The sequence below is a fragment of the Ptiloglossa arizonensis genome, chromosome 2 (assembly GCF_051014685.1).
Source record: "Ptiloglossa arizonensis isolate GNS036 chromosome 2, iyPtiAriz1_principal, whole genome shotgun sequence".
In the NCBI taxonomy this organism is placed as follows: Eukaryota; Metazoa; Arthropoda; class Insecta; order Hymenoptera; family Colletidae; genus Ptiloglossa; species Ptiloglossa arizonensis.
The window spans coordinates 12,655,057-12,679,811 of NC_135049.1; the positions used below are offsets into that span (position 1 = coordinate 12,655,057).

The window sequence follows — 24,755 nt, forward strand, 5'->3', positions numbered from 1 at the left end:
GGTACGGTCTAGGCAAGCAACGGCAGCAGGGCAGCGGCCAGGTAAGCGAGGAGCGAACACTAGTGGGACTGACTCGCGCGCCTCCGAGCCTCCAGACTCTCATAAGCAGCGGTTGTATATCGTCGTGCTGCGCGTGCTACGGTCGTGTTGTTGTGCTGCCGCCGTCGCCGCTACGCTGTAGTTGTGCTCGTGCAGTGACAACGCCGTGGCGCTCGTACGTGTTGATTGTCATCAGTGTAACGCCAACGCATTGGCAACAAATTCCAGCGACAAAAAAAATACGGTCGCATCGACGACCGACCCTTTCGCTCTTTTGTTTTCGTTACGTCGAGTGGAAGAGGAGGAAGAAGTTCGCGGGCACAGGTTGGCCGAGTACTCGAGGGTACCTCACCTCGCCCAAGGGAGTTTCTCTCTCGCTCTCTCTCCCTCTTTATCTCTCTCTCTCTCTCTTTATCTCTCTCTCTCTGTCTGTCTATCTGTCTGTCTTCTTTCTTGGTTCTTCTTTTTCCTTCTTTCCTTCTTTTACACTCACCCTCGGTAGCATCGTGACACGTCACTTTGGATGGGTGCCAACGATCCTCGGCAACGCAACGGGTACCTCGTCACGACAATGTTGGCGCAAATCCAAGTGCACCCAGTGGTTTCGTACTACCTGCGCCGCCCCGATGTTCTTACTGTTGCCGTTTACGATTCGATCGCGCGCAACGAGTGAGAAAGTGCGTCGACGGGGTAAAAGTATCAGGGGATGAACGACCGTGTTCGTAATTTCGTTTGAGTGCCCGATGCGAGCCTGGAGTCTGTTTTATCGCGTGGCCGTGTACCGGATCGGTGGTAGTTTCACGAGGGAATTGAATGTGCCCGTGATACAGTGTTTACGTTTATAGCAGTGCGCGAAGTGGTCGAAGGTGCACGAACGTTTGCCCTTCGATTCTCGTTTTCGTGAGAATCACCGTATACCGTTCGCGCGTACCCGTCGTACAATCGAATCGGTTGCGCGGCTGGGTAATGTGACGCGTACGTATCTTCGATCACGATCGATTTAACGTATACAAGGAAACAAGGAATTAACATTGTTCTCCGTATACGCGAAACAGTGCGATAGAGAAATCGATCGGTGGGATCGGTGTGAAAATTACCAGTGGGTGAATAAAAGTAACTCCGACCAAGGGAAATTACACAAATACGGAAGAGAGGAGTCGCTAGACGCAAGGATTTTAAAAGTAGCTCCAGAAGGCCAGCCCGACGCAATGCGTCGACGCTGCTGACGCAACGCGCCTGGATGCGTCTCACTTTAAGCACGTGAGTGTTAATTCTCACTTAATTCCGAACGAATTCGAGAGATAATCGAAAGTTTCAGTGAACGTTCAGTTTTGCCTCGAAACGATCCGCGCAGGATCGTTCGAGGGGTTTCGTTTCTCGGTCGAACCGTTTTAGCGATCGAATTAAAATGATTCGAAGGGGATCGGGTAAGAGCACAATCTCGGCATCTCCGCCACGATATTCGGACACTTGAATGTTCCTTCTTGTGGCTCGTGGTCCGCACGTGCGCGTTTAGTTCTTCGTTCGCTCAAAAATCCACTGTCAATCACCTCCTGTGCACGGTTGGTGGTAGACGTGGTGTGGTAGCGGTGTTGCTGTTGGTGGTAGTGGTCGCGAGTGCGCACGCGACGACTGGTGGTGAATGATCCTGACTCCGGGCTGACAAAGGTTTTCGTATACGAATACTGGGATGACGTCCGCTTCGGATTACGCGCTCCCTTCACGATCTCCTCAATCTACATCGTCTAACGCGGAACCAAATGTAAGTGTTATAGCACGCATGTATAGCAAGCATACCACGGGGAACGGTTATCGATATGTTTCGTAGTCGCGGTGGACGTGCGAGGGGTTACTTCGTCCGTGAAACGGGGTTCTTGTGTCCCGAAACGTTCGCACGGAAAGTTACAACGCGACGAAACTTGTCGAACTGTACCTCGATAACGGTACTCGAGCTAAGGGTTGTGTCGTGAACCACAGTGAGCTTCCACGAATCGTGCTACGAAACGTCTGCTGCAAAATCGCATTACGTAAAACTGGAATTGGTGTTGCGTTGAACATTTTACGAGCGATTCGTATTTCGTGATGCAACCTTCTACCCGGGCGAGAACTCGAACATCGTTACAGTGATCTCGTTCGTTAAAACCAACGAACAAACTTTCGTCGAATCCTACTTGCGACGATCGTATTTACGGTCGGAGAATAATCGGAACGCGTTTCGTTCTCGCCCTTGTAAATAATCGAATTTTCTCGCGTTTGTTACCATCGCGTCGTTTCTACGACCACTTAAATTCGGACAACCGAATAACTTGCGCGTAACCGAGATACTTTCCGACTTTAACGTACGTTCGTTGAAAATCACTCCTCGTGGAACGTCGAACGAAATAATCTCCGAAACGCCACGTAGATGGCAGATCCACGAAACTCTTAGTTCTCCGTTTCTCCTTTCGCACGTTGAACGTGGATATTTTTTGCTTCTTCGAATCTCGTCCGAGATGTTAATAATTCGATCGTTGATCGAATAAGCGAAATACACCGTATGCGTGGATGATACGCGTTGCATCGAGCGAGTAAACGTAGAAGAGCTTACGGTTCGTAATTGCGAAATATTCGTTTGTTTATATTTTCTCGCGACAGTACGAATATAGTACATACGTATATCTAAAGACCGGAATCCCCGATACAAGAAACCACTCGAATAGGATATTTACTTGTAAATTATCTGATTCCAAATTGGCATGTGGAGGAACACCTTGCGACACTCTCTTATACAGAAGTTACGGTTCTTGCTACGAAGGGCGAGCGTAGGTTCGCTTTCACGTGACCGACGGATAACGTTGCGAGATCGTTCGATCCTCGGATGGATGCGAACACTCGTTGATAGAATTCCGTCACTTTGACGGTTATCGAAAGCGATGGATTGTCAGCTGGAAAATCAGACGATACGTCGACGATAAGCCGACATATTTTAGATAAGTGAAACGCGCAATTAAAATGCTTTCTGGATGAGCCCCGTTCGATTAAGCAACGATCGCATAGACGGTCTCGCTCCCACACTCGTCTCCGTTCTACTTTCTTCTCTCGTCATTTTTTTTCCATCTCCTGCTTCGTATTCGTCCTTTCCCGTTTACTCGAATCAGCGTTTAATCGATCGGTACAAAGTGTTTCCAGCTTATTTTTTCCCCACCTTTTTCTTTTCCATCGATGATAAATCAAAGACGCCGGAACTGGTGTCTTTCGCCTGGTACGATTCTGCACTCTGCTCTGTGCAATTTGGCATAGATTTCCCGATCGCTCGCGATCAATTCGATCACAGTTACTCGACGAATTGGTGTAAACGAGCTGCGAAGTTTCGCTACACTTTTGTCATTTGTTTCCATTACGTCCACGAAACGGTATTTTTTACTCGATAACGCGTACCTACTTACCGATAATCTTACGAACGCCGTGAATTATCGAAAAAGAATTACACGCCTCTCTTCGATATTACGAACATCGAAATATTATTGCACGCACAGCGGCCGATCGTCTCTTCCAAAAATTTCTCACGACCTTTCACACGACTTGAAAAGTGTTCAGCTTTCGCGATAACATCGTCCACGGTAAAATAACGTATATACTTGTATTTCGCGCCCAGAAGGCTTTCGCCATAGTTTCTAGTAATGAGTGGTCAAATGTTATTTTTACACATACCGAACACATGTTTCGATAACGTAATCAGTCTTCACCTCGTACTTGTCGATAATATCAAGCTGGACAATAATTGGGTCTGCCTCTAATTATTCTACGTTGTTTTTAACGATTTTTCTCGATAAATTATATTTCTCGCGCGAGCATTCAACGCTTTCGGGTCTAATCGAACGCAGCTAGCAAGTGTTCCGCATATCGCAATCGATATGAAGAAGTCGCATCGTTTCCCGGGAATTCTTACAAAATTTCCTGTACGCGATGGTCTGGATGCCGAGGGTTCCTTGAATACGACGCGATGAACTCGATGAAGCTCGACCTACGCTGCGAACGCGTAAATATTTTAAATCCTGGCGGCACACGTGCTAATATGAATAACAAGCGAACACAAGAAAGATTTTAGCGGATATAAGTCCGGTTATACCGATCGATGATGCACTTCGATTCACTATTGACACACATCGTAAGAATGCGCAAAGCGCAGCATACTTGGAACCTCGATAAATCTACTTCTTGACGAATTCGTTTTTTTTTTTTTTTTTTTTTCGTTCGTCGCGACGAACGATGTTCGAATTCGTACGTTCTGATAAAAGAATCGACGAAGAATCGATTATAGTTCCTTCTCGCGAGATAATTAACAAAGATTGACAGCATTTATAGCGGATGACCCTAAATCGAAACGATCGTACACACTTGTTCGCTCGATTTACTTATATTTGTCCAGCACGTTGTCTCGTTATGTTTTCAAACGCGTACAATGATATTCGTGTACGGTTTATACAACAGTACTGTATAAACATATACATAGTAATAATATATATCGTGGTAGAATACATCAGCGGTGATTCCCAAACGTCAGACTTCCTCGTTGCTCGTTGCGTGTTTCATGATGTTCGTTCTAACAGCAAATAGGCTTATGTTTGCAGACAGATAACCTTTGGTTCGAACAGTATTCTTGGGTTTTATATAAAAGCGACACAGTGTAATAGAAAACGAATGTCGTGTTAAAGGATTGTCGTTTTAATATCGAGTGAGTGTTCGCAGCATTGGTATTTTATTTTAAAAACAATTCGACGAAAGATGGAAATAGACCCGTAGTGTGTAACAATGTTTCGATTAACGTAACCTACTAAATACGCGAGGTCTTTTTAGATACTTCTCGAAAAATTCTCTACTAATAATAGGTTGCTCGATAAGTTTCGTCGTTTGATAAGAAATGGCGCTATTAGGTTCGTCGTTTTATTTTTCTAAAGATGGTGTTACCGTTTGATGAACATATGTGAAATTTCATATAGATCTGTCGACTCATTCGTATATTTACAGTTGTTCAAACGTTGAAGTGTCATAGAATTTTTTTACGGAATGAAAGAAACGACAACACTTATTGAACGACCTAGTATATTTTCTACAATCGATACGCTTATTTAATGTACCTACGTTTTATTCAATTTCGATTCAAGTTTTTATTCATCTTTCCGCACACTTGTTTGTTCGAGATTAATCGAAATTAGATCAACCTGTCTCGGTATCGTTCGTCGCACGTATTATTTTCGTAACTTCTGACTTTACGATTGTTCTTGATTATTCACTTATAAAAATATCTTTTACATTTTATATTTTGATCAATTGGATCGATATTACACAGTATATACTGTGAGATATCTTCTCGTCAAATTTGAAGAAAAGTCTGGGAAAGACCTTAAATTTTAGCAATGTTAGCTGCTTTAGTGGTGTTTAATAAAATAATATAAATATTCGTAGGAAGAATAGCGTTAAGGTAAACCTCGTATTTTCAAAAAAACGAGTGTAATTATTGCTATTAAGCAAAGACGGGAGGAAGACCGGTTCAGGAAAGAAATTTTTAGTGGTCCCAACTTACATATTATACGAAACTTGTCGATGCTGAATTTCGATAAACGCACATCAATTTTTGTACGTTCACTGGCTACAAGTATTCAAATGTACAGTAGCATCTCATCAGAAAATGGTAATAGTATCTCCGATTTGGAATTAACAAACGTTTGTAAACATTTTCTTGCTTTAGGGAAGTGAGGAGTATGAGGAGAATTATGTTCGTCCAAAGACAATCTTTTTCTATTATCAAATCGATAGCAACTCTCTTGTAGAGACATCGATACGTTTTGACCTAATCCTAAATATTTCAGTTACTGAAATTCCGTAATAAATTCTACTTCATAGAAACGAATTAATCATACTAGTTGAAATATGATTTTCGTCGGTCATTTTTGTAAGTGAATTTTTCTACTTTCCAAATCGTTTAATTCAAATATCAACAAAATTGAAAGAATTCTTAAAAATTAGAAGAAAAATTGTTCTCAGATCGTAAACACATTATCGTCGAAAAATGTAACATCGATATTAATATATAAAAGTATAAAAGTTAAACGCAATTTATAATAATAATTTTATTGTACCACACCAAGTGAATGAAAGTTTGTGCAAATAAAATGAATATATGGTTTTATACTACTTATTTGAATAAGCTCTGAACAAAATTGCAAATTAATAAAAAATATACAGAAACTTTTGACGAACAAAGTTCCATAATTCAAACGAACAATGTTAATAGTTTCAACGAATGAATAAATTTTAATTATAATTTCGTTGGAATGTTAACTCTAAAATGCAACTGATAAATATCAAAATGTGTATTATACGTGATACTCGTTTTCCTCTTTTCGATAGGGTATATCGAATCGTAGGCAGTATCGATATAAGTACGAGTGTAATCCAATCAGGGAAAACAAGGTCGCAGTAATAATATTATCCGCCTCGTGTCACGGATTGATATCGAATACTATGACGGTAAGGCTTCGTCAAATAGCTTTGACCATTGTGAACACACAGCGTCCAAACGTGCTTTTCGAATCTTCTGAATCGGCAGAATCTCAGTATTGCTTTCTCAAGAGCATTAATATCAAAAAGTATATTAACATTGGTATATTATTTATATCCTTGGATGTAAAGTCACATCGACGTTTCAAGTCACCAGCGATTGGCTACAGTTAACGAAACGATTGTCGCCAGATATATTTCCAGATACATCTTCGAACAATTGTATCTACTTGTTCGCGTTGTCTCGCGTATCGTGTATTATTTGTAAACTGTCGAGTACTCGATACCACGGACGAAGCGTTTGTTCGCGTTTCGTTATTAAGAAAAGATGTTTTCGTTCGATGTTACAAATTTGATAATAAGTTTTTTCAATGTAAACGTTCATCGATACGAGCAATATACTATTAAAAATATTGCGAGGCGCTCGTCATAATTTAACTTTTATGGAGATTTATATAGCGTTCGTTTGGTTTCGGTGTGTCGTTTATTATCCGAACTCGGGACACGAAAATATCCATAAATGTTCTTTCGAAATCCGTATCTCCTTAATTTAATAAGTTCCTAATTCACTTAGGTGTCACTTAACTCGAAATATTGGAGAGTACTGTCCTTTGATTTCCGATTAGAACCGAAAGTGTTGAGTAGAAGATTCTCCGACATATTTGGTGTTCTAATAGAAGATCCATTACCTTTATCGTCGTTTCAAGCTTCGACTTCGAGTCGAGCACTTTGTCACTCCCTTCTCGGTTAGGTAAGGTACAGAGTACAGGAGTGATTTTCCTAGAAATCGACCGGCAATTTCTTATCAGTAATTTGGTCAATTACTTGGGTCCATAACGTGCTAAGTAAAGGCTCTCGTTTGCCAGCGTTAGTTTCTTTCTCTGTCCGTGGCAGGTGTTTGAACGACCGCCTTCACTCGAATTATCTAGTTGGGGACATTAAACGTGTAGAAGCGGTCATCCGATCGGTCTATTGCCCGATAGAAGCTTCCCTGATTCTATTCTTCCTCCGGTATCCTACAATTTCAGATATCCGATGTTTTAACCGAAACGTTTAAAGCTACGCATTCCTATTGGGCGGATGCGAAGCGACTTAAGGGTAATCGTTTTATGCGTTCTTGATTTTCGGTAATTGTTTTATAACACAAAACCTCGATGAAACTTTTCGTCACTTTCCACATACATTCTTTAACGCTCCAAGATGTAAAATTCTTTTTTGTTACAATTTATCGGCGAAATATTTCTCCGAAATAGTAAATATTATTCTCCATAGACCTTCCTGACAACGTCATGTAGGCCAGCATTCTTTTGTATCGATCTGAAATAAAAAGTTACACGAAGATCTTTTCGTAATAGAACTAAGCATCGGAGAAACCTAAATTCTATTTAAAATATAATTAACGATAATATAACGGTTCTGGAATCTCTCTTAAATTTCCAGAGAAATTTCTTACTTCGCAAAAAGCCGACAAATTGTGACAAAAACAAATTAATACTTTGGAACATCTCGCTTATTTTTTATAATATTAAAAAAATGTTTCAACATAAATTGAATGGTCTCGAGAAGAGCATAAAATAATGGAAACAGCTTTTATATAATTGCACGCGTAAAGGATATCTAAAGGTCAATTTTGTTATTTTAAATGAAAATATATATTTCTTAATACACTAAACGATTCAGTTGGCCATTCTTTATATAAGGTATTTACCTATTTAATCTGAAAAACCATTACTTTAAAAGATTTAAAGAGGTTGTTTAAAATATTCGCCATTAATTTCGCTATATTCAAAAAATCGGTTAATCATCGAATTAGTAACAGTGTTCAGAACGTGACAATTGTGCACAAGCTGCGATATCCTCGTCATTTCATGCGTTGCAAGAATAAGTCGTTAATTTCAAGTATAACCGTGTATGCGAATCGCAGAATCGTAATAAAAATAAAATACAGTGATAAAGAAAAGTTTGATATTGTTTGTATTTATGCAGAATGTCATAAAAATGCAGTACAAACAAAACGCTTATATTCCGAAAAACTTCCGAATAGAAATAAAACTATTCGTTTGTACTTTTCGAAATATTAGAAAAAATTAAAGAATAAAGAAACCAGTGGTCAATCTATACCTCCACCTTCGGTATATATAGTTGCATGTCCCTAATAACAATACTGTGAAATACAAAAATTCTTGTTCCGACGGTGATTGGCTAACTGATATTACGTTGCGAAATTTCAATGAATTTAATGACAGAAGTAGGGATCTAAAATAGTGTCTATCGTTAATAAACGCATGTTTTAAATACTAATATTTTGCATACGCAATTAGTAATATTTAAATGAAAGGTTCTTGAGGTTAGAATAGTATTAACCGGTTAATATGTACGTTTTTTTTTCGATAGGGCCAACTACTAGTATTGAAAATAATTATATGCAATTGAATAATCACGCATAGGTTGAATTTTCATGATGAAAATAATAATGAATATGAAAAATAATAATTAGTGTTTTAAACCTTCTAAAGTAATAGTTTTACGGTATAAATAAATAAATACTTTTTCACAGAGAATGACCAAGTGGATCGACTAGTGTATCAAAAGATATATATTTTCATTCAAAAAATAAAGTCGACCTTCAAATATCTTCTAGGCGTTCACCAATAAAAAAAGCTGTTTTCGCTATCTTACGTTCCTCTCGAAACAATTTAATGTACGTCTGAAACATTTTTTAATATCGTCGGAAACAAGCGAGATATTTCGAACGATAAAGTTAATTAGTGCACCTTGTGTATGGAAAGTGAGGAAAAGGTTTCGTCGAGGTTTCAAGTTATAAAATAATTACCAAAAATCACTTTTATCTTAACGTTTCACTCGTGTCTTCCCTCTGAAACTTCTATGGTTCAAGAGGGCGTTCTTTTTCTCGGCTTCGATATTATTCGAATCGTTTAACATCGTTACATGTTTTGCGTGTTTCGTTATTTATTTACCGTTCTGAGAATCAGGCCGCAATAACAGAAGTTCCAACAACGACTTAACGTCGTAGAAATTTCCTATAAGCCTGGACTGCCTGAAAGAATACGAGCGTATAACAAACACGGCATGGAAGTAACTTAACGCTTGCGTATCGCGTATACTCATTCTCCCTTCGTGCACATAAACACCCGTTTCCAGACTGCATAGGGGAGCGTTTAAAACAGTGACACGACCGAACGCGTAGGTTCAGGTTATAGATTTCAATGCAACCGTCGATTAAGAGTTCGGTTAAACGACACCCATCTGTGAATAAAATGGATTAATCGTACCGTGAACAACACTCTGAACGAAAAATGTGCTAATCTATGCAGGTACGTGTTTAACGCGAAACGATTAATCAAAATTAACAACTTTCGGACAATTTTAAATAGCCCATTATTCCTCTCGAATAATACATCTAAGAGATTGTTCTTATGAAAATGCCCATGCACCGTGTATTACAAAGATTTCAAGAACTTGTAACTACGTAATTACGAAGCAACTGTCACCGTGTAGCTTACAAATACACCACTGTTAAAGATTATTTTAACGTTTACGTGAAAACAGGCAATCGTAATAATATTTTCGCTATTTAAATTAGTAGAGAGAAAAGTTTTTTACAGTTGTATCATTCGTAAGAGAAAATGCGATTGTTGTTGTTTTCGTATCGAGTGTCTTGATTACACATTACGCGAAAGGATACACACGTGTATACGCAATGCGTATACTTGTAAATACTTTGTAGACGAGATACGTATTTTACATGAGGATTGTTTCGTTGAATGTAATTGTTGTGTAAAAATGTAATTATCGTGCGTACGTTCGTCTCACGTACGTTCAATTGAAGGGATAACATCTTCGCGTTACCTTGATAATATTATCTGAGAATTTAGCGAGCGATATCAGTTCTAGCGTTAATACTCGAAGTGAAATACGTGAGCGAGAAATCGAGCGTTCACGGTAGTTAAGTTATTCGCGTTAGTGCGTGGCAGTTGGCTCCCTCGAGTAGTCAGATTGAGTTTTGACCTCGAGGCAAACGTGTGTGCTTGCGGCTGAATGCTACCGGTGCTATCAGGTAGCGGTGTATAAAGTAATGTGCCGGCTCAGGGTATATTTACATCCGGTGTTCATTACGAGTCATAAGTCGAATCGGTGCAAGACGCGGACTAATCCGTTGGAATTGCACTCGGTGCTCCTCGAAACGCTGCTTTTTCCACGGGAGGAAGCACGGCTAACAATTTAGATAGCGAAGGACCATTTGTCGAGCGGTTAGAGTCGGGTTGCTCGACTTTTTACCGCGCGAATTCTTCGGGCGTTAAGGTACGTTTTCACGTGACGGTAAATCATGACTTTAACCATCATGGTGTCGTACGACGGTACAGCGGTCGGTGTTGTGACAGTGAATCCAACGTCGTGACACTTTTTTGTTTTTACGTTGGAAATTTGTTGCGACTTTGTCACTGTCGCGCTATTAATAATACAAAAATTTTAATTTTCTCGCAACGAACTTTATCGTTTCGAGACGAACAACATGCTAAAATTAATTTACCGTTAGGCATTAGAAAAAATAACGAAAATGAATTATTTCCATCGGAACAGTCGAAAAACCGTTATACCGTCGCGACGGTTACTGTTACGTGAAAACTCGCCATTACTCGTCCAGCCTTTCTCACCTGGGCGTATGTTTTCATGCCGCGAGGTCTGCGTTCAAATTTCTACGATTCCATCTCCAAATATCGTACACCTTGTTCGTAACCTTGTACCGGGTCTTGTGTCGCTGAATGTGTTTCGAACAACAATGCGCGATTTATAACAATCGTCGCACACTTTAAAGCGGTACGAGGTATTCACCGCTGCTTTACGGTTTACTTCCGTGTCAAATGATCGATTTGCGAGTTAATGACCGAATCTCGTCGACTCTCGGACTTCCCCTAGACTTTGTTCAACGCTATGCGACATTTACTTTTCCTTCCGTTGTTTGCGCTGTTATATAATACCCGTAGTTATTGTTTACACTGTGTCACACCGTGTTTAATTATATTCGTTATTTATAGACTCCTTAAGGAGCGCGTGGAACTCGCACGTTGAAAAGTAAGCAGTTTTTCTTCCTACGTTGTAAAATAATAATAGACTTCTTGGAAGAGGCTGGAATTTATTCAACGTTACTCAACCATTCACGGGTAAATCGATACAGTTGCCTTCGCGTAAATAACAATATTCGTTTCGTCTTTTTTCTTTCGACTGGAAAATGTTTAAAAAATTTATTGAATCGCAAAATACGGATTGTTTAGTCTCCCAGTCCCTGCATTTTTTTTTTTACCGAGTTTGTAACAACTCGTTCGAACGTTTCGCGCTTTTCACCGTAACGTTAAACGAAATCAAATTGAACGTGTCGCGATCGATCAGGGATCTCAACGGAATTGTTACAAGAATGATTCGACGTATCCGAATCGGGAGGTCGTGTGTCGTACGATGGATTATGAAACGTAACACAGTTCGAGGAACGATGTCCTGCAACATCGAGCAAAGTACGTTATCGAAGGGAATAAATTTGAACGAACGAAAGCCACATAGTCGTAGAACGATCGACCCATTCGGCGGGATCGCCAGTAGGCAGAAAAAAAAAACGTTGAGTAAAGTAGCCAACCCTCGGCACACAAATCGCACAATACGGTGAGATACGGTGGGACACGGTTTCACGGTAACGACGACGTTGGGGATCCATGTTGATGGATCTCGAACGGCACGCTCCGGGAACAGAGGAATCATCGACAAACGACACGTGCACGATTGCCGCGTCCATTTCGTATCGTTCCTTTTTTTTCTCCTTTTTTTTTTTATTATTAGCCCGAGTCGGCGGAGGCGAGCCAAGACGTGGCCATTTCTGACGGTCGTTAACCGAACAACCAGGCCGCATTGAGATCGGGCTATTGCACTTTTAATGTCGCCTCCCTGGGAAATATCCAAGATTTGGCCGCAAAGAAGCATATGGAGAATCTGAGACGACGTACGTTCGTATAAAGTATAAAGGATCTACGTAGCGGGAATACAGCCGCTTAGGTTTGCACGCACGCCCATGTGTGGTTCCCACCCTCGCGAAATAATGGGGATCGTTCGTTCGCCTTTTTTGCTCACGCGCTCGCGTGGCGGGACTCATTGTTCTCCGATAGACGACAGGGTAATACGTAAAGCTCTTCCAGCGATCGATTATGCAGCGCCCCCTTTTTCTACGTATCACGGGATCGAGTGTAACGAATATCGTGTCGATATTTTCATCTTTTACTTACGGACGATTCCGGTATCGAATAAACAACGAACGATCGTTCCGAGATGTTTTTCGTACTTTGTTATCGATTAAGTATCTTCGACGCGGCAACATGGCCGCGATTCGTTGTTCGTATCAAAGATTCACGGGAACTGGATCTTTCTATCGTTCGATTATCGTACAGCGAATATTATTTCGATGTTCTCAGGTTGGGTATTCGTCTCGCTAAAATCGAAGTAATCGTATACACATTCTTGGTTAACGTGCCGACTCGCTAAAATTATCGTGCAAACAGCAGATACACATGTAAATAGTCGCAAACACGCGGATATCGAAGCTGTGGAAAGTTTGACGCGACCAAATAGAGAAAATATTTCATAAATCTATGTTTCCGGGAAGACGGGTACTCGATCGATAACGAGAATCACTTTCGTCCTGCTAATAAATTGATTCCTCGGCGAGTGAAATAAATTGATCAAGCGGTCGAGAAGTTGTCCGGGTATTGAATTTTAATGCACGTTTCCAATTCTTTTTATAATTATGCGAATCGTGACCGAGTTATAAAAACGAGCGTATTCCAACGATGTCGATACGAAATTTTACATCGTTAGAGAAACTTGGGTAATTATTTCTTCTTGAGAAAGCGTTCTTTCGCAGAAGCATTTACTCGCGGTAACGTTTTCGATTTATCCAATACGACGAAGCTCTGCGATTTCGGAATATCTTTCCATCGAGTGAATTTGGCGAGTCAATAGTTTTAACGTAGCACCTTTATTTCGATCAATTTGATCGAAAGTTTCCGCAGAGGCCACAGCTACGATACCGTTATTCGTATTCGAGTGGCATGCTTTAAGGACGCTACAGTAACCGAACATTAGCGTCGTATTTACATATATACGGTACACGACACGAGAGTCAACGCGTTCAGCGGTTATATATTCTCATTGAGAGATATTTAGGATTTATAATAAAACAAGCGTAAGACCGAGGAAATTAAACTTTTTTTTTCCCACACGTTTATTTTTGCTTCAAGAAAGTGCTCACCGTACTTTTTGTATAATTAATTTTTGTTTTCTCTCAGAAGACTTCGAAAGAGTAGCGTAGTAGTGGTAGTGTTACGGTTGTCATTAACGGCAAAGAAAAAGAAGAAAAATCAAGTTTCCAGTAGCGACTTTTTCCTTTGTCGACAATATTGTACAAAGATAAACGCGATACTGTTTCGACTTTTGGTCTTAAATTGGCTTACGTCCACGTCGTTTTTTTTTTTTTGTATACAACATGCTTTAAAATAGAACGAATCTTGCAGGAAAACGATAAATGCGAGGAAAAAATAATTCAGTTGAAGGTAATCATATTTGGATTACATTTTCTCGTGCGAAGAAGTGTATATGTAAATAGTTATATATACACATATGTATGTATAAATTACACCATCGTGTGGAATGGCCCTGTTGAAGTCGTAAAACAAAGTGATAAAAAATGAAATTAACGAACTACAGGAAAAAGTGATAATAAAAAGAGAAAATCGAAAAGATGAAAAATCTACCGTTTTTTAAAAAAGATTTACTGTTTTTTAAAGCTTCTTACTTTAAAGCGTGACTCAAAATAATATATAAATAACGGAATTGAACAAAGTGACGATTCTGTAAAGGATAAATTGTTCGACTTCTAGAGACCGTAATAAAATTGTGACGTGTACTTTAAACGCGTGTAAAATTTATAGTCGACGGGCGAGTTTATTTCAGGGATATTGTGGAGAACAATTTGAAAAATATCATTTTCAGAAAAACACATAATGTTTCGCCCGCACTTTTAGTGTACGCGATACATTTGCTTTTTTAAATCTATAAGTTAGTACTAAATTGTTAAGAAAGTAATAAAACTGTTTCGGTATAAAGGTCCAAATTAATACATTTAAATTTTCGTTACTATTTTATATAATAAAAGTTCGATATATATACCCGTCGAAGCAATAATATTTTAGGAAAAATTCTTTACAAAACATTGAACTCAGAGAAAATATAACTTCCTTATGTGGCCGGTAAAAAGCAAAATTACAATAAAAGTAAAAAATTATGATAGCGAAATATTTTTCAAGATCGCATAAAATATCGATCTAAAGAACAGATTCCGATAAAGAAACAAAATTCTTAACAAGAAATCATTTTAATACCAGGACACAGGTTAACACAATTATAATCTATTCGTAGAGAAAATTAATATATATTCTGAGCATCTTATTTTACAATATTTATCTTAACTCGTGTAGAATCTAGCGAGTTACTTCGTTAACGATACATCGAGATCGAATATCAACCGAACCTATCCAAAGATCGTTTCGGGGTCGATTAGTGTCGGTAATTTTTGGTAAAAATCACTACATCCGTATAAAAGCGTAGTACTTTGAAAATTCTATTCGTTCTCGCGCGACCGTTCGACTGTTTGTCTACTGAAGTAACAGATCTTGCGAAAATTGTGCGGTCGATGAAAAAAAAAATGGGCGCGCGAAGTTTGTCGATTGTGGCGGACTGTTGTGTACGCCAAGAAGAGAAGACGCCCTCGGACGATATTCGTGCATGTAAAACACGTGAACGAGGGATAGAGGGGCGGCAAGTAATTGCCAGGCGCAGTAGTTCAATTAAAAAGTCAATCAGCCCGTTCCACGGAGAAAACGATCCGCTGAGAGGGAGACTGGTAGAAAGAGGAGCCGGAAGAGTGGAAAAAGAGAAGAGAGTACACCTCGGTGACACGCTATGCCTTTCGTCGGCACTCTTGGGCTTGATTTCTGATCTTCGTGCTTTACAGTTATTATTCCTCCTATTAGGGAAATGATATTTTCCCTGCGAGCCGGGAACATCCTTAATTACGTTTTCGAAGCAACGGGTTAAATCCGTCCGATCGAGGCGAACGTTTTTCTCGATAGATTGAACCGTAGAAACTATCGACGGTTTACGAATCTGTCCCGATACCAATACCTCGTAAGAATATCTCAATTAACGATGCACCGTGGACCGCTATAAAGGTAGATTTATATCTGGAAATAAAATTTGTAGGGTCAGGTATGAATCGTTTATAGGTATAGGAGAGAAAGAAAAAAATGATAATATAGAGAAAAACGTCGACGATGAGCTCGAGTTCCAAGTTTCGGTCCGGAGAATAACGAGCTAGACCACTCGTAAAAGGTTTTGTCCGAGAATATTCGTATGTGGCCTGTCCTTCAAGACGGCCTGGTACAATCCTCGTTGAGACAGCTGTTTCCCCCGAAACGGTGTAAATCTCTCTTTCTCGGGCCGCAATCGTTAATGATCGTGTAAATCACAACGAACGGCCAAGTAACACGAACGGGAGGGGAAGCCATGGATCCACTCGATGAATCGACTACCACCATGCATGCCAATGTTCTATAAGGGTAGAGAACAGGACACGAGAGTCGGTCCCCGTGTCCTCGTTACTATGCTTGACGTTACTGGGATCTCAAGACCCTCTAACGAGTGTCTTCCGCAGAAAGTGCCCTGGTGGCAATTAATTTTTATGTTGTGGAAGTTTAATGGGATGCCGAGAGTGATGACAGGCACGTCGAAGATGAAATAAGAAGGTCGAGTAAGCCGAGATTAGCGATTAATTTAGTAATATATCGCGTCGTAAACCTCTCTACGTTCGACGCTGATTTTCGTCTTTTTCCCTTTTAATATTCCATTACGTAAAACACATTTTAAAATCGTTACAAGCCGATTAAAATCCCCGACATTTGCACGAAATTGTAATAATAATAATAATAACAGCGTCGACGTTTCACCATAAAGTACGCGTGGCACTTTGAAATCTATATCGACGTTATGCCGATTGCGATACGTCGAACGGACGTACGAGGTCCTTGAAATTAAAATTAAACGGAAGAAACGTTGTCGTCGCTGATATATTTCTCGTGGTCTCGTACGTAAACCTCGAACTCTCTTCGATTCCTACAATTGCGTATACACGTAACAAACATCCTTTACGAACGGAATAATACCGCGTAAGCGTTCCAGTAACTGTTCTTCCGTTAGAGTTTCCAGTCAGGTACATATCTACTTACCAGAATCTCGCGACACTAAACTTCGTACATCCATTGTTCTCATTTCACCTATCCCCGTCCCGCTTCTGACAAAAGTAGTAGGAGTCACTCTTTCGGGTGTAACAATTTTCCATTATTGAGAGTCCTGTTTACAAATTGAACTTACCGAGTCGATCGCGGCCCGTACCATTTCTCCTCCTTCGAATTCCCCCATCCACTGCAACAGCGGCCATCGACTTTAGTTTAGAGTATTGCCTTCGCCGAGTTCCATCCCTTGCCCCCTTTCGGTCTGTCTCTGGTAACCCCCTCAACCTGAGTCCAGGGGACACTTCCAGTTTCCGCAAGTTTTCGGGCGCCACCACCACCACCGCCGCCACCATCTCCACCACCACCAGCTCCACCACCACCACCATCGCCACCACCACTATCACCACCGCCGCTACCGGGAAAACTTTATCCCGCTGACTTGTCGCGAGTTCCTCGCGTCTTGTTTTGTCCGCGTTTCCATCCCCAGTTTCGCCTCCTGCCTCCTCAGCTCGAAGCCGGGCGTCGAACCCAGAATTCCGTCACGTAACTGCCCGAAGAACGGTGCTACTGGGTACGGATTCGAGTTGTCGGTGGTTGTTGTTACTGTTGCTTTCGCTTCCACGGTTGCGACGAAAATGCAAACGAAAAATGCGGCGAAACGAATTTTTCGCTCGAACGGTTTTAACCGCGCATGTAAATGCGCATTTCACCAAGCATCGCCCTCGCGGGGAAAGCTCCGCCGTGCTTTCTGTTTTACGTTTGTCGGTGTTCCCCGACTTTCGCCAACTACCGAGGGAATCGAAACTTATGTTATCCGTCGCGCATGCACGTGAATGCAAATGACAAATTGCGTTTCCGGGGAAACGGTACAAATACGCGCGACTTTTTCAATCTTTGTTTCAGCGTTCAATTGCGCGAATATTTAAATAATTCGGGGCGCGTAAACTCCTCGTGTTCCTTCGTTCGAATTCCCATACGAACGAGAGGGTAGATGTCTCAATCATTGCCACTTTGAGCTCGTCGCGTTGCTTCGTTTCATTTTACTTTGTTCAATTATTGTAGATGTTGTTTCACCGAAAAATTCTTCCGGATTAGAGCAGAATATTCGATCAATTCTTTCTAGACGTTAAATACGATCAATCGATCGCCAGTTAATCGAGAATGGACAATAAAGCAGAGTTCAATGTCCTTACTACTGTCGCTCGAAAAGTTGACGTTCGAATGGAAATTATTCTTACATATTAGCGATCCAGTTTGTCTCACATTGCGACACTTCCTATACTTTCTACTCACACTAGTTCGCAATTAAATTTACCTTCTAATATTTATTTGCTAGTATCAAGTACAAAGAAATATACAATGTCTATGCATTGTTACATAGAAACAAAGTCCAAATTTAGTATTAAAATTGTTTTATCCACCGTAACGTTTGATTCGTCGTACATTATTCCGTTATTAAATAAAATAATTCAAACGACAATTATCGGGATATTTACCCTAGATATTCTCGAGATTGAACATTTTTCAAACGCTGTTTTTGTTATTTCTTCGCTTCGAAATTTCGAACAGTAAAAAATCTGTAAAGAAATCTCGATTTGAAATCTGCAATTTCGAATTCTATTTTCCATTATTATTCTCGATGCACGGAGTCTCTTGTTATCGTGAAACAAAATTAATTTTCATCTATTGCACATCTTACGATACATTTTTATCCCGATTGTCCATACAACGAATTACAATACCTGCTCACGATTGCCAAACAACGATCGTTATCCTTCCCGAGCGTGACGATTCTGTCATGTGTTTATTTATCCTTCGTTATCCGGACAGTTATGTAAAACTGACTTATCGTTGCGAGCAGTCCCGCTTGAAAAAAATGAAAAAGCATTTCCTTTACATCTGTAGTAGATCCAGTAGGTCTGTAAGGTCGTTCAACTCGTTTATCCACCTTGTTTACTTCGCCAAGAGAGAAACGATCGATTAACGACCAACATTCGTCCACAAGGCAATCTCTCGTACAATTTGACGCCAACGATTTCCAGCAGTTTCGTTCGGTATTGCGTTTTCTACGATTCCCTCCGTAGTGAAATTTTAACGGGGTATCGTCGACTTTAAAATTCGGAATACAACGCTTCTCGGGATAACATAATTCTCATTGAAATGTGAATCGGGTATTTCCACCGTTTTCGAAACAATGTGCAGCCGGAATATGGAAATCTATATGTGCACGAAGTGCCAACTTTATACGACGAATAGAGAGATAAAATAAAGCAGCGAGGGTGTTAAGATTTCGTAACATAGACGCACACTGGTATCACGAATCGTCTCGATTGGAAACACGATACCGATGCGATAACACGTTTCACGCCTTATCGTACTCTTTCGGTGGTAAAGGCGAATATAGCAATAGTCAGCTACAGCGAACTGCTGCTGCTGCTGCTGCTGCTGTTGGTGGTGGTGCTGCTGTTGCTGTAGCTACACCACGTGATCAGAATGTTGCGTTCACAACGACGTTCTTATTGAGACGGGTCAGTGATCGAGAAGCTAAATATTTAAAGCGAGATCGATGTCGGAATTTGTTCCTATCGGTATTATCGAGAATCGTGCGTCTCATTGGCAGAGAGACGATTGACCTGTCTTCGATTATCTCGTCGGGAGAATTATTATACAGTCGTCTGTTCGATCATTTCTAAACTGTTCTACATTTATTCCATATGTTTCTTCTCGTTGTTTTCGATATACAAAGTCGAGAACGTTTGACATTTTATTCGATTAAAATTTATTTTAATATGCAATCGACGTTGATTGTATATTCGGTGGAGAATATTTTATGTATTCTTGAGATTTTTATAAAAGGAAGTAGTTCAGAAACGTGCATATTATAAATGCATTGAACTGTTACGATTTACAGTAATTGTTTTTAGTACGCGTTAAATGTACACTCGGTGGAGAATATTTCGTTTCCTAGGATTTTAATACACGAACGAAGTATACATTCCGCGAGAAAAGATCGTTTGCAAACTGTCGCAATGAGAAATCGAAGGCAGGCACCTCGAAGTAGAGCTAGTTCGAAGCACAGACCAAACCATGATATTTGAGCTACGGATATCGACTTACGGTGACGTCGACCCCCTACAAGGTCTTAAAAAATGCACGAGTTTGCGTCTATTGGATTAGTTTCTGCCAACGATCCTTTATCGATTGTGAAACGACCACAACAATACTTGGAATTTAACCGCGTTCGATGTACGTTTCAATGTTACGTTTGCTACTTTTCTATATTTTACGATTTTTCGTGTACGTTCAACGTTTTACTATTTTATACAGAGTAGTGTATCGGTTATCGTTCGGAATGGGTAAATAAATAACGCCTATTACCGAACAGTTCTATCGTAATTCTTCGAAAAATTGAATACTTGCAATTTTAAACTTTCTTCTTAAAAAAAAGAGGCGTTTCCTCGCACAGTGGGAGTGCTTTAATTTTTCAACGAATATAAGTTTACGTCGAACACAAAGCCGCGTCTGCACCGATACAGCAAAAACATTTTGTCGATGTTCCGTGTTTCTTGAAAAACTCGCCGCTTCTTGTCGAATGTTGATCCGGGTTTTCTCGTGTTTCTGTCGCTGCTGTCTGTTTTCACTTGAATAGATGAAGATCGGAGAAAAATCAGGAAACACGCGGCTACGGAAACAAATGCTCGTCCAGTGTGGACAGTTGTCCAGTTTAGAAACGCATTATCGCCATCGACGTCAATCTGGATAGAAGTGTACGTAAAAAAATAAGAAACCGTGACTGGGAGAACGAAATTTTGAAAACTCTCATCCGTTAGTAAAATTATGATATTTCGATGCGTTCGTGATGTGTATGTTTCTGAATCCCTGAGACTCGATCCCATACTATTCGTTTCTCCTTCTTTTCGTCATTGATTGAAATAAATGTAAGTCTTTGCGCGAGTCCTCTTCGTTCGTTTTCGGTTTTCTTCAGTTCATAGCTCGGAACAAATCGACACGAGTGTGGGCGACTGGTTGTTAGCAATAAATGTAGCCGCGACATCGAAACGAAACTCGAAATGTTCTTCGAATTGTGTTACTTCGGTGTGGAAGGAATGTTTCTGTGATACGTCGTATCTAGGAAACATTTTGCAAACACGTAGCAACGAGAGTTGTTTTAGCGCGAACGCAGCTCGAGAAAAGATTTTTACAGTATCGGAGCTGAAGTTCGACGCAAAAATTGAAACGCGAACTCGTGGCGACCGCCACACACGTGTTTACGAACAACAAAATATCGAGCGGTGTGCTTGAAATAGATGAAATAAAACGTAAGCAAATCGCTCGGTCGGTCGGTCGGTCGCGCGCTCGTAAACGATGTATACCCTACCTTCCCTTATCGAAATTGAAAACTTGCTTACGGTACTTGGTTCCACACCTTGTTCGTTGCACCTTCGCTCCAAACGCTAACAATGACAACGACGACGATCACAGCATCGGGTCTCGGAAACTCTTGGATGCTTGACGTGCACGGTTGTCTGAGTTTCGAGTGTTCTTCACGACATTCTTCGTGGGAAAACCAAATAAACATCTTGAGTTCACGACGCGGGCGGCCTCGGCTTGTAGTTACAGAATGCCTTCTCAAGTATTTACGGTATATCATCCGTTATATCCATATATACCAATGGATATCAATCGATCGCGAAAAGCCCGGCTAATAGAACGTTCGATTGTTTTTAGCAAAACGATATCGCGCACGATATCAATATTTTCTTTTACGCAAATCTATCAAATGTTTTCGACGTATCAAAGTTATTTCGATTAAATTTATAGAGATCAGTTGGATAAAGAATTATTTATATCCGTGATTAGTGAAATTTTGTATTTAAAAGGTTATAGACGCGATACTTTATTCGGATGAATCGTAAATTTATTGTTTTGTAATTTATTCGATCGTCTATTGAAATATATATGTATTTTAGTGTCATATTAAAGTGGGTGATCAAATTATTACGAACAGTAGTGATTATTTGAAGTTTCATCAAACTTCAAATAACCAAATATATATATATATATATATATATATATATATATGTATGTATTTATTTATTTATTTATTTATTTAGTTTTGTTTTTGTCAACTTCACAACTATAATTGCTTGAACAAGCCTCGGTATGCTTTCTATTTATATTAAACAATTGTAGAATAAATAATAATTAAGCAAACAAACTAACGAATGAAATATCAAGATACTGAGAAAAGAAAAGAAATCAGGCGCCTTGCTGCATACTAACTAAAGAAATGCTTCTTACGAACGTATGAAACGGTGGTTATCGAAGATAAAATACCGGAAGCGTAAAGTGTGTAATTTTTCTAAATGTTCGTGATAATTTAATCACTCACTCTAATATCGTATCGCTCAACGACCACGTTGTCAGTAACGTAGAAAAGTGGTTCCCTTCAATCGAGTAACCATTTAGTAAATAAACAATGGTATAAATGGCTCTCAGAGATAAATAGAACTAAAAATTAGTAATTAGTGGCGTTATTGATCGTAGAAGCCCTTAAAATGTCTATTTACAATTATCCACGTATCGTTACGAAGATCACCTATGACGATGTCTTGAATTCGCACTTTCACACCATGATGCTGCGTATATTCGAGGTTACGTTTCGAGGATGTTCACGAACCTGTTGTTCAGAAGGTTTAATAGCCTGATCGATTAAACCTGAGAACAAGATTTCGCGCGCGATCAGCCTTAATGGTCCATTATTTCGAATTAGCCACCAGGCACCTGCACGTTCAATCGGAGAGTAATAATCGCTACGACGATGTATCGATATTCTATTTGACGAAACAAAAGCTTTCCAAACATAAATCAATATTTCGTACGTTAACGCTTTTTGGAGAATTAGACGCGTTAGTGGAATTTTATCGAAACGCTAGCCAAAATGCCAATGCGTCTGTTGATTTCTATGACAATTGGTGTAAAGGTGTTCTCGATGTAAAGGTGTCATTGGTTATAAATCGAAATTGCAAGAAACTTAATGGCGGACAGATGCGTAAAGGAAATATCATATCAGGGCACAAAATTCAAATATACTATCAATAATAAAAAATTTAAAACGAAGGATCTATTTTCAACGGTACAAACATTGTCTTGATATTATTTTCTGCGAGAATTACTAATCTTCTGATGTTCGTTTAAAATTAAATATTCAAAATGATGAATTTAATATGTGACCTCAGTTTCGAAACGTTTTGTGATTAGTTATCGCGAAAATATTCTTTAACGCTTTCTGTTAACTGGCTTTCTGTCAATTGCCTCGTGTTTGCTTTATTGATAGATACACATATAACATTCTCTCTTCTTTTCAATTTTTTCTCTCACTTAATAACACATTTTACACACACACACCTATACACGAGCGCGTCACTACCACAAAATGTTTATGTATATTTTTCCAATGGTTTCTTACTTTCAATTGATATACTCTAATATAAACTTTTTCCCTCCAACCTCGCGCATATCTCTCGGTTTCAATATTCAATATCAAGTAATCATTTAAATACGATTAATACTTAATTTGCAAATTACTCAAAGTTGTGAAAATGAACCACTCTTTTCAATTTTTGGTTCATTTAATAACTTTTTGTTATTTGCCAGACCGCAAATGTGTTTTTTTACGCTCAATAGATCGGTTTCTTTCGATTCTTGATAATAGAGACTTGAAAAAATTCATTAAAAACTATTGACTATAGTTATCTATAATAAATGAGCGGTATCTTTAATTGCGTTCATGAAGGACAGATAAGTGCCGATTGCCACTTTAAACGTAAATATCTTAAAAAATAGCAAATTTTACTAATATTTTTCGATCGCATATCATACTTGACATGTAACTTTAAGCCAAGAAACTTGTCGCTATGCGTAGTTCGGAGAATAACCTAGGTAACTAGTTTTCATCCGTTATATTGAAATATAACCATGTTTTATCATATCTTTAAAAGAAAAATACAAGAATTAATTCGAAGTTACTCTGCATTATTCCTGTGCATAGTTTATGTTCATAATACATATTTTAACAGGGAAATGTTTTAGGGCAGTTTATCTGGACAAAAGTCATTTTAGCAACTGTCTCAAAATATTTTAACTTGTGCTACAAATTATTGTAAAAGATTTAAGACGATGAGAAACATTTTCATAAATTCATTTTATGAGTTCTAATGATTGTAATACAATAGTTGTTCAAAATTGATTGTTTCACGAGTTTGTTTCACGAGGTAACGTGATCCTAATTCGTATATCGTAAAGAATATTTTGTTTGATAATCTACTTGTAAGATACTTTCGTGTCTTTTCTTAGATACCTTCTTGTAAGGTATCTATTTTAATATTTAATAAGAAAATATTTCAATATATTTCAATGTACATGATTTTTAATATTTTAACTTTATAGATAAAATTTGCAAGTTGTATCGAAATATTTTAACGTTGCGAAGACCTGCAAAACGCTGTTAATTTTTGTTATAATTTATTCTTGTTGTAATGTATACAACAATGAAGACGATGTATACGACAAATGAAGAATTATCTTACATAATATCTTGATATACTCGAAATCATATAAAATATGAATATCTACATTTTAAAAAACAATCAATCTGTTTTTCTGTATAAATAACATGTATATATTAAATATGATTGACATCTTTCATCGTTGAATAATCTTTGAATTCTATATTATGTTAAAATAATAACATTTTTGCATTTGTTCTGTACTTTACAAAATTAAATTACCTAGGTAATTTGTTACAATCGAACGTTTATTTCCTTA

At 39.0% G+C, this 24,755-nt stretch overlaps 1 protein-coding gene across 3 annotated transcripts in view; it reads left to right on the forward strand.

Annotated features, from left to right (window-relative positions):
- The window catches only part of LOC143155090 (fibroblast growth factor 18), a 188,296-nt gene that overhangs the window by 98,957 nt on the left and 64,584 nt on the right, over window positions 1-24,755 (forward strand). Inside the window, exon 1 of one of the 3 annotated variants that reach the window (XM_076327399.1) lies at window positions 955-1,299. The exons of 1 other annotated variant lie outside the window; for it this stretch is intronic. In XM_076327399.1, coding sequence (XP_076183514.1) covers window positions 1,280-1,299 — 20 coding nt within the window. In that variant the 5' untranslated portion in view covers window positions 955-1,279. Of the gene's footprint in view, window positions 1-954; window positions 1,300-1,685; window positions 1,802-24,755 lie in introns of those variants that run through there. One more of the 3 variants, XM_076327402.1, reaches the window with a different exon arrangement.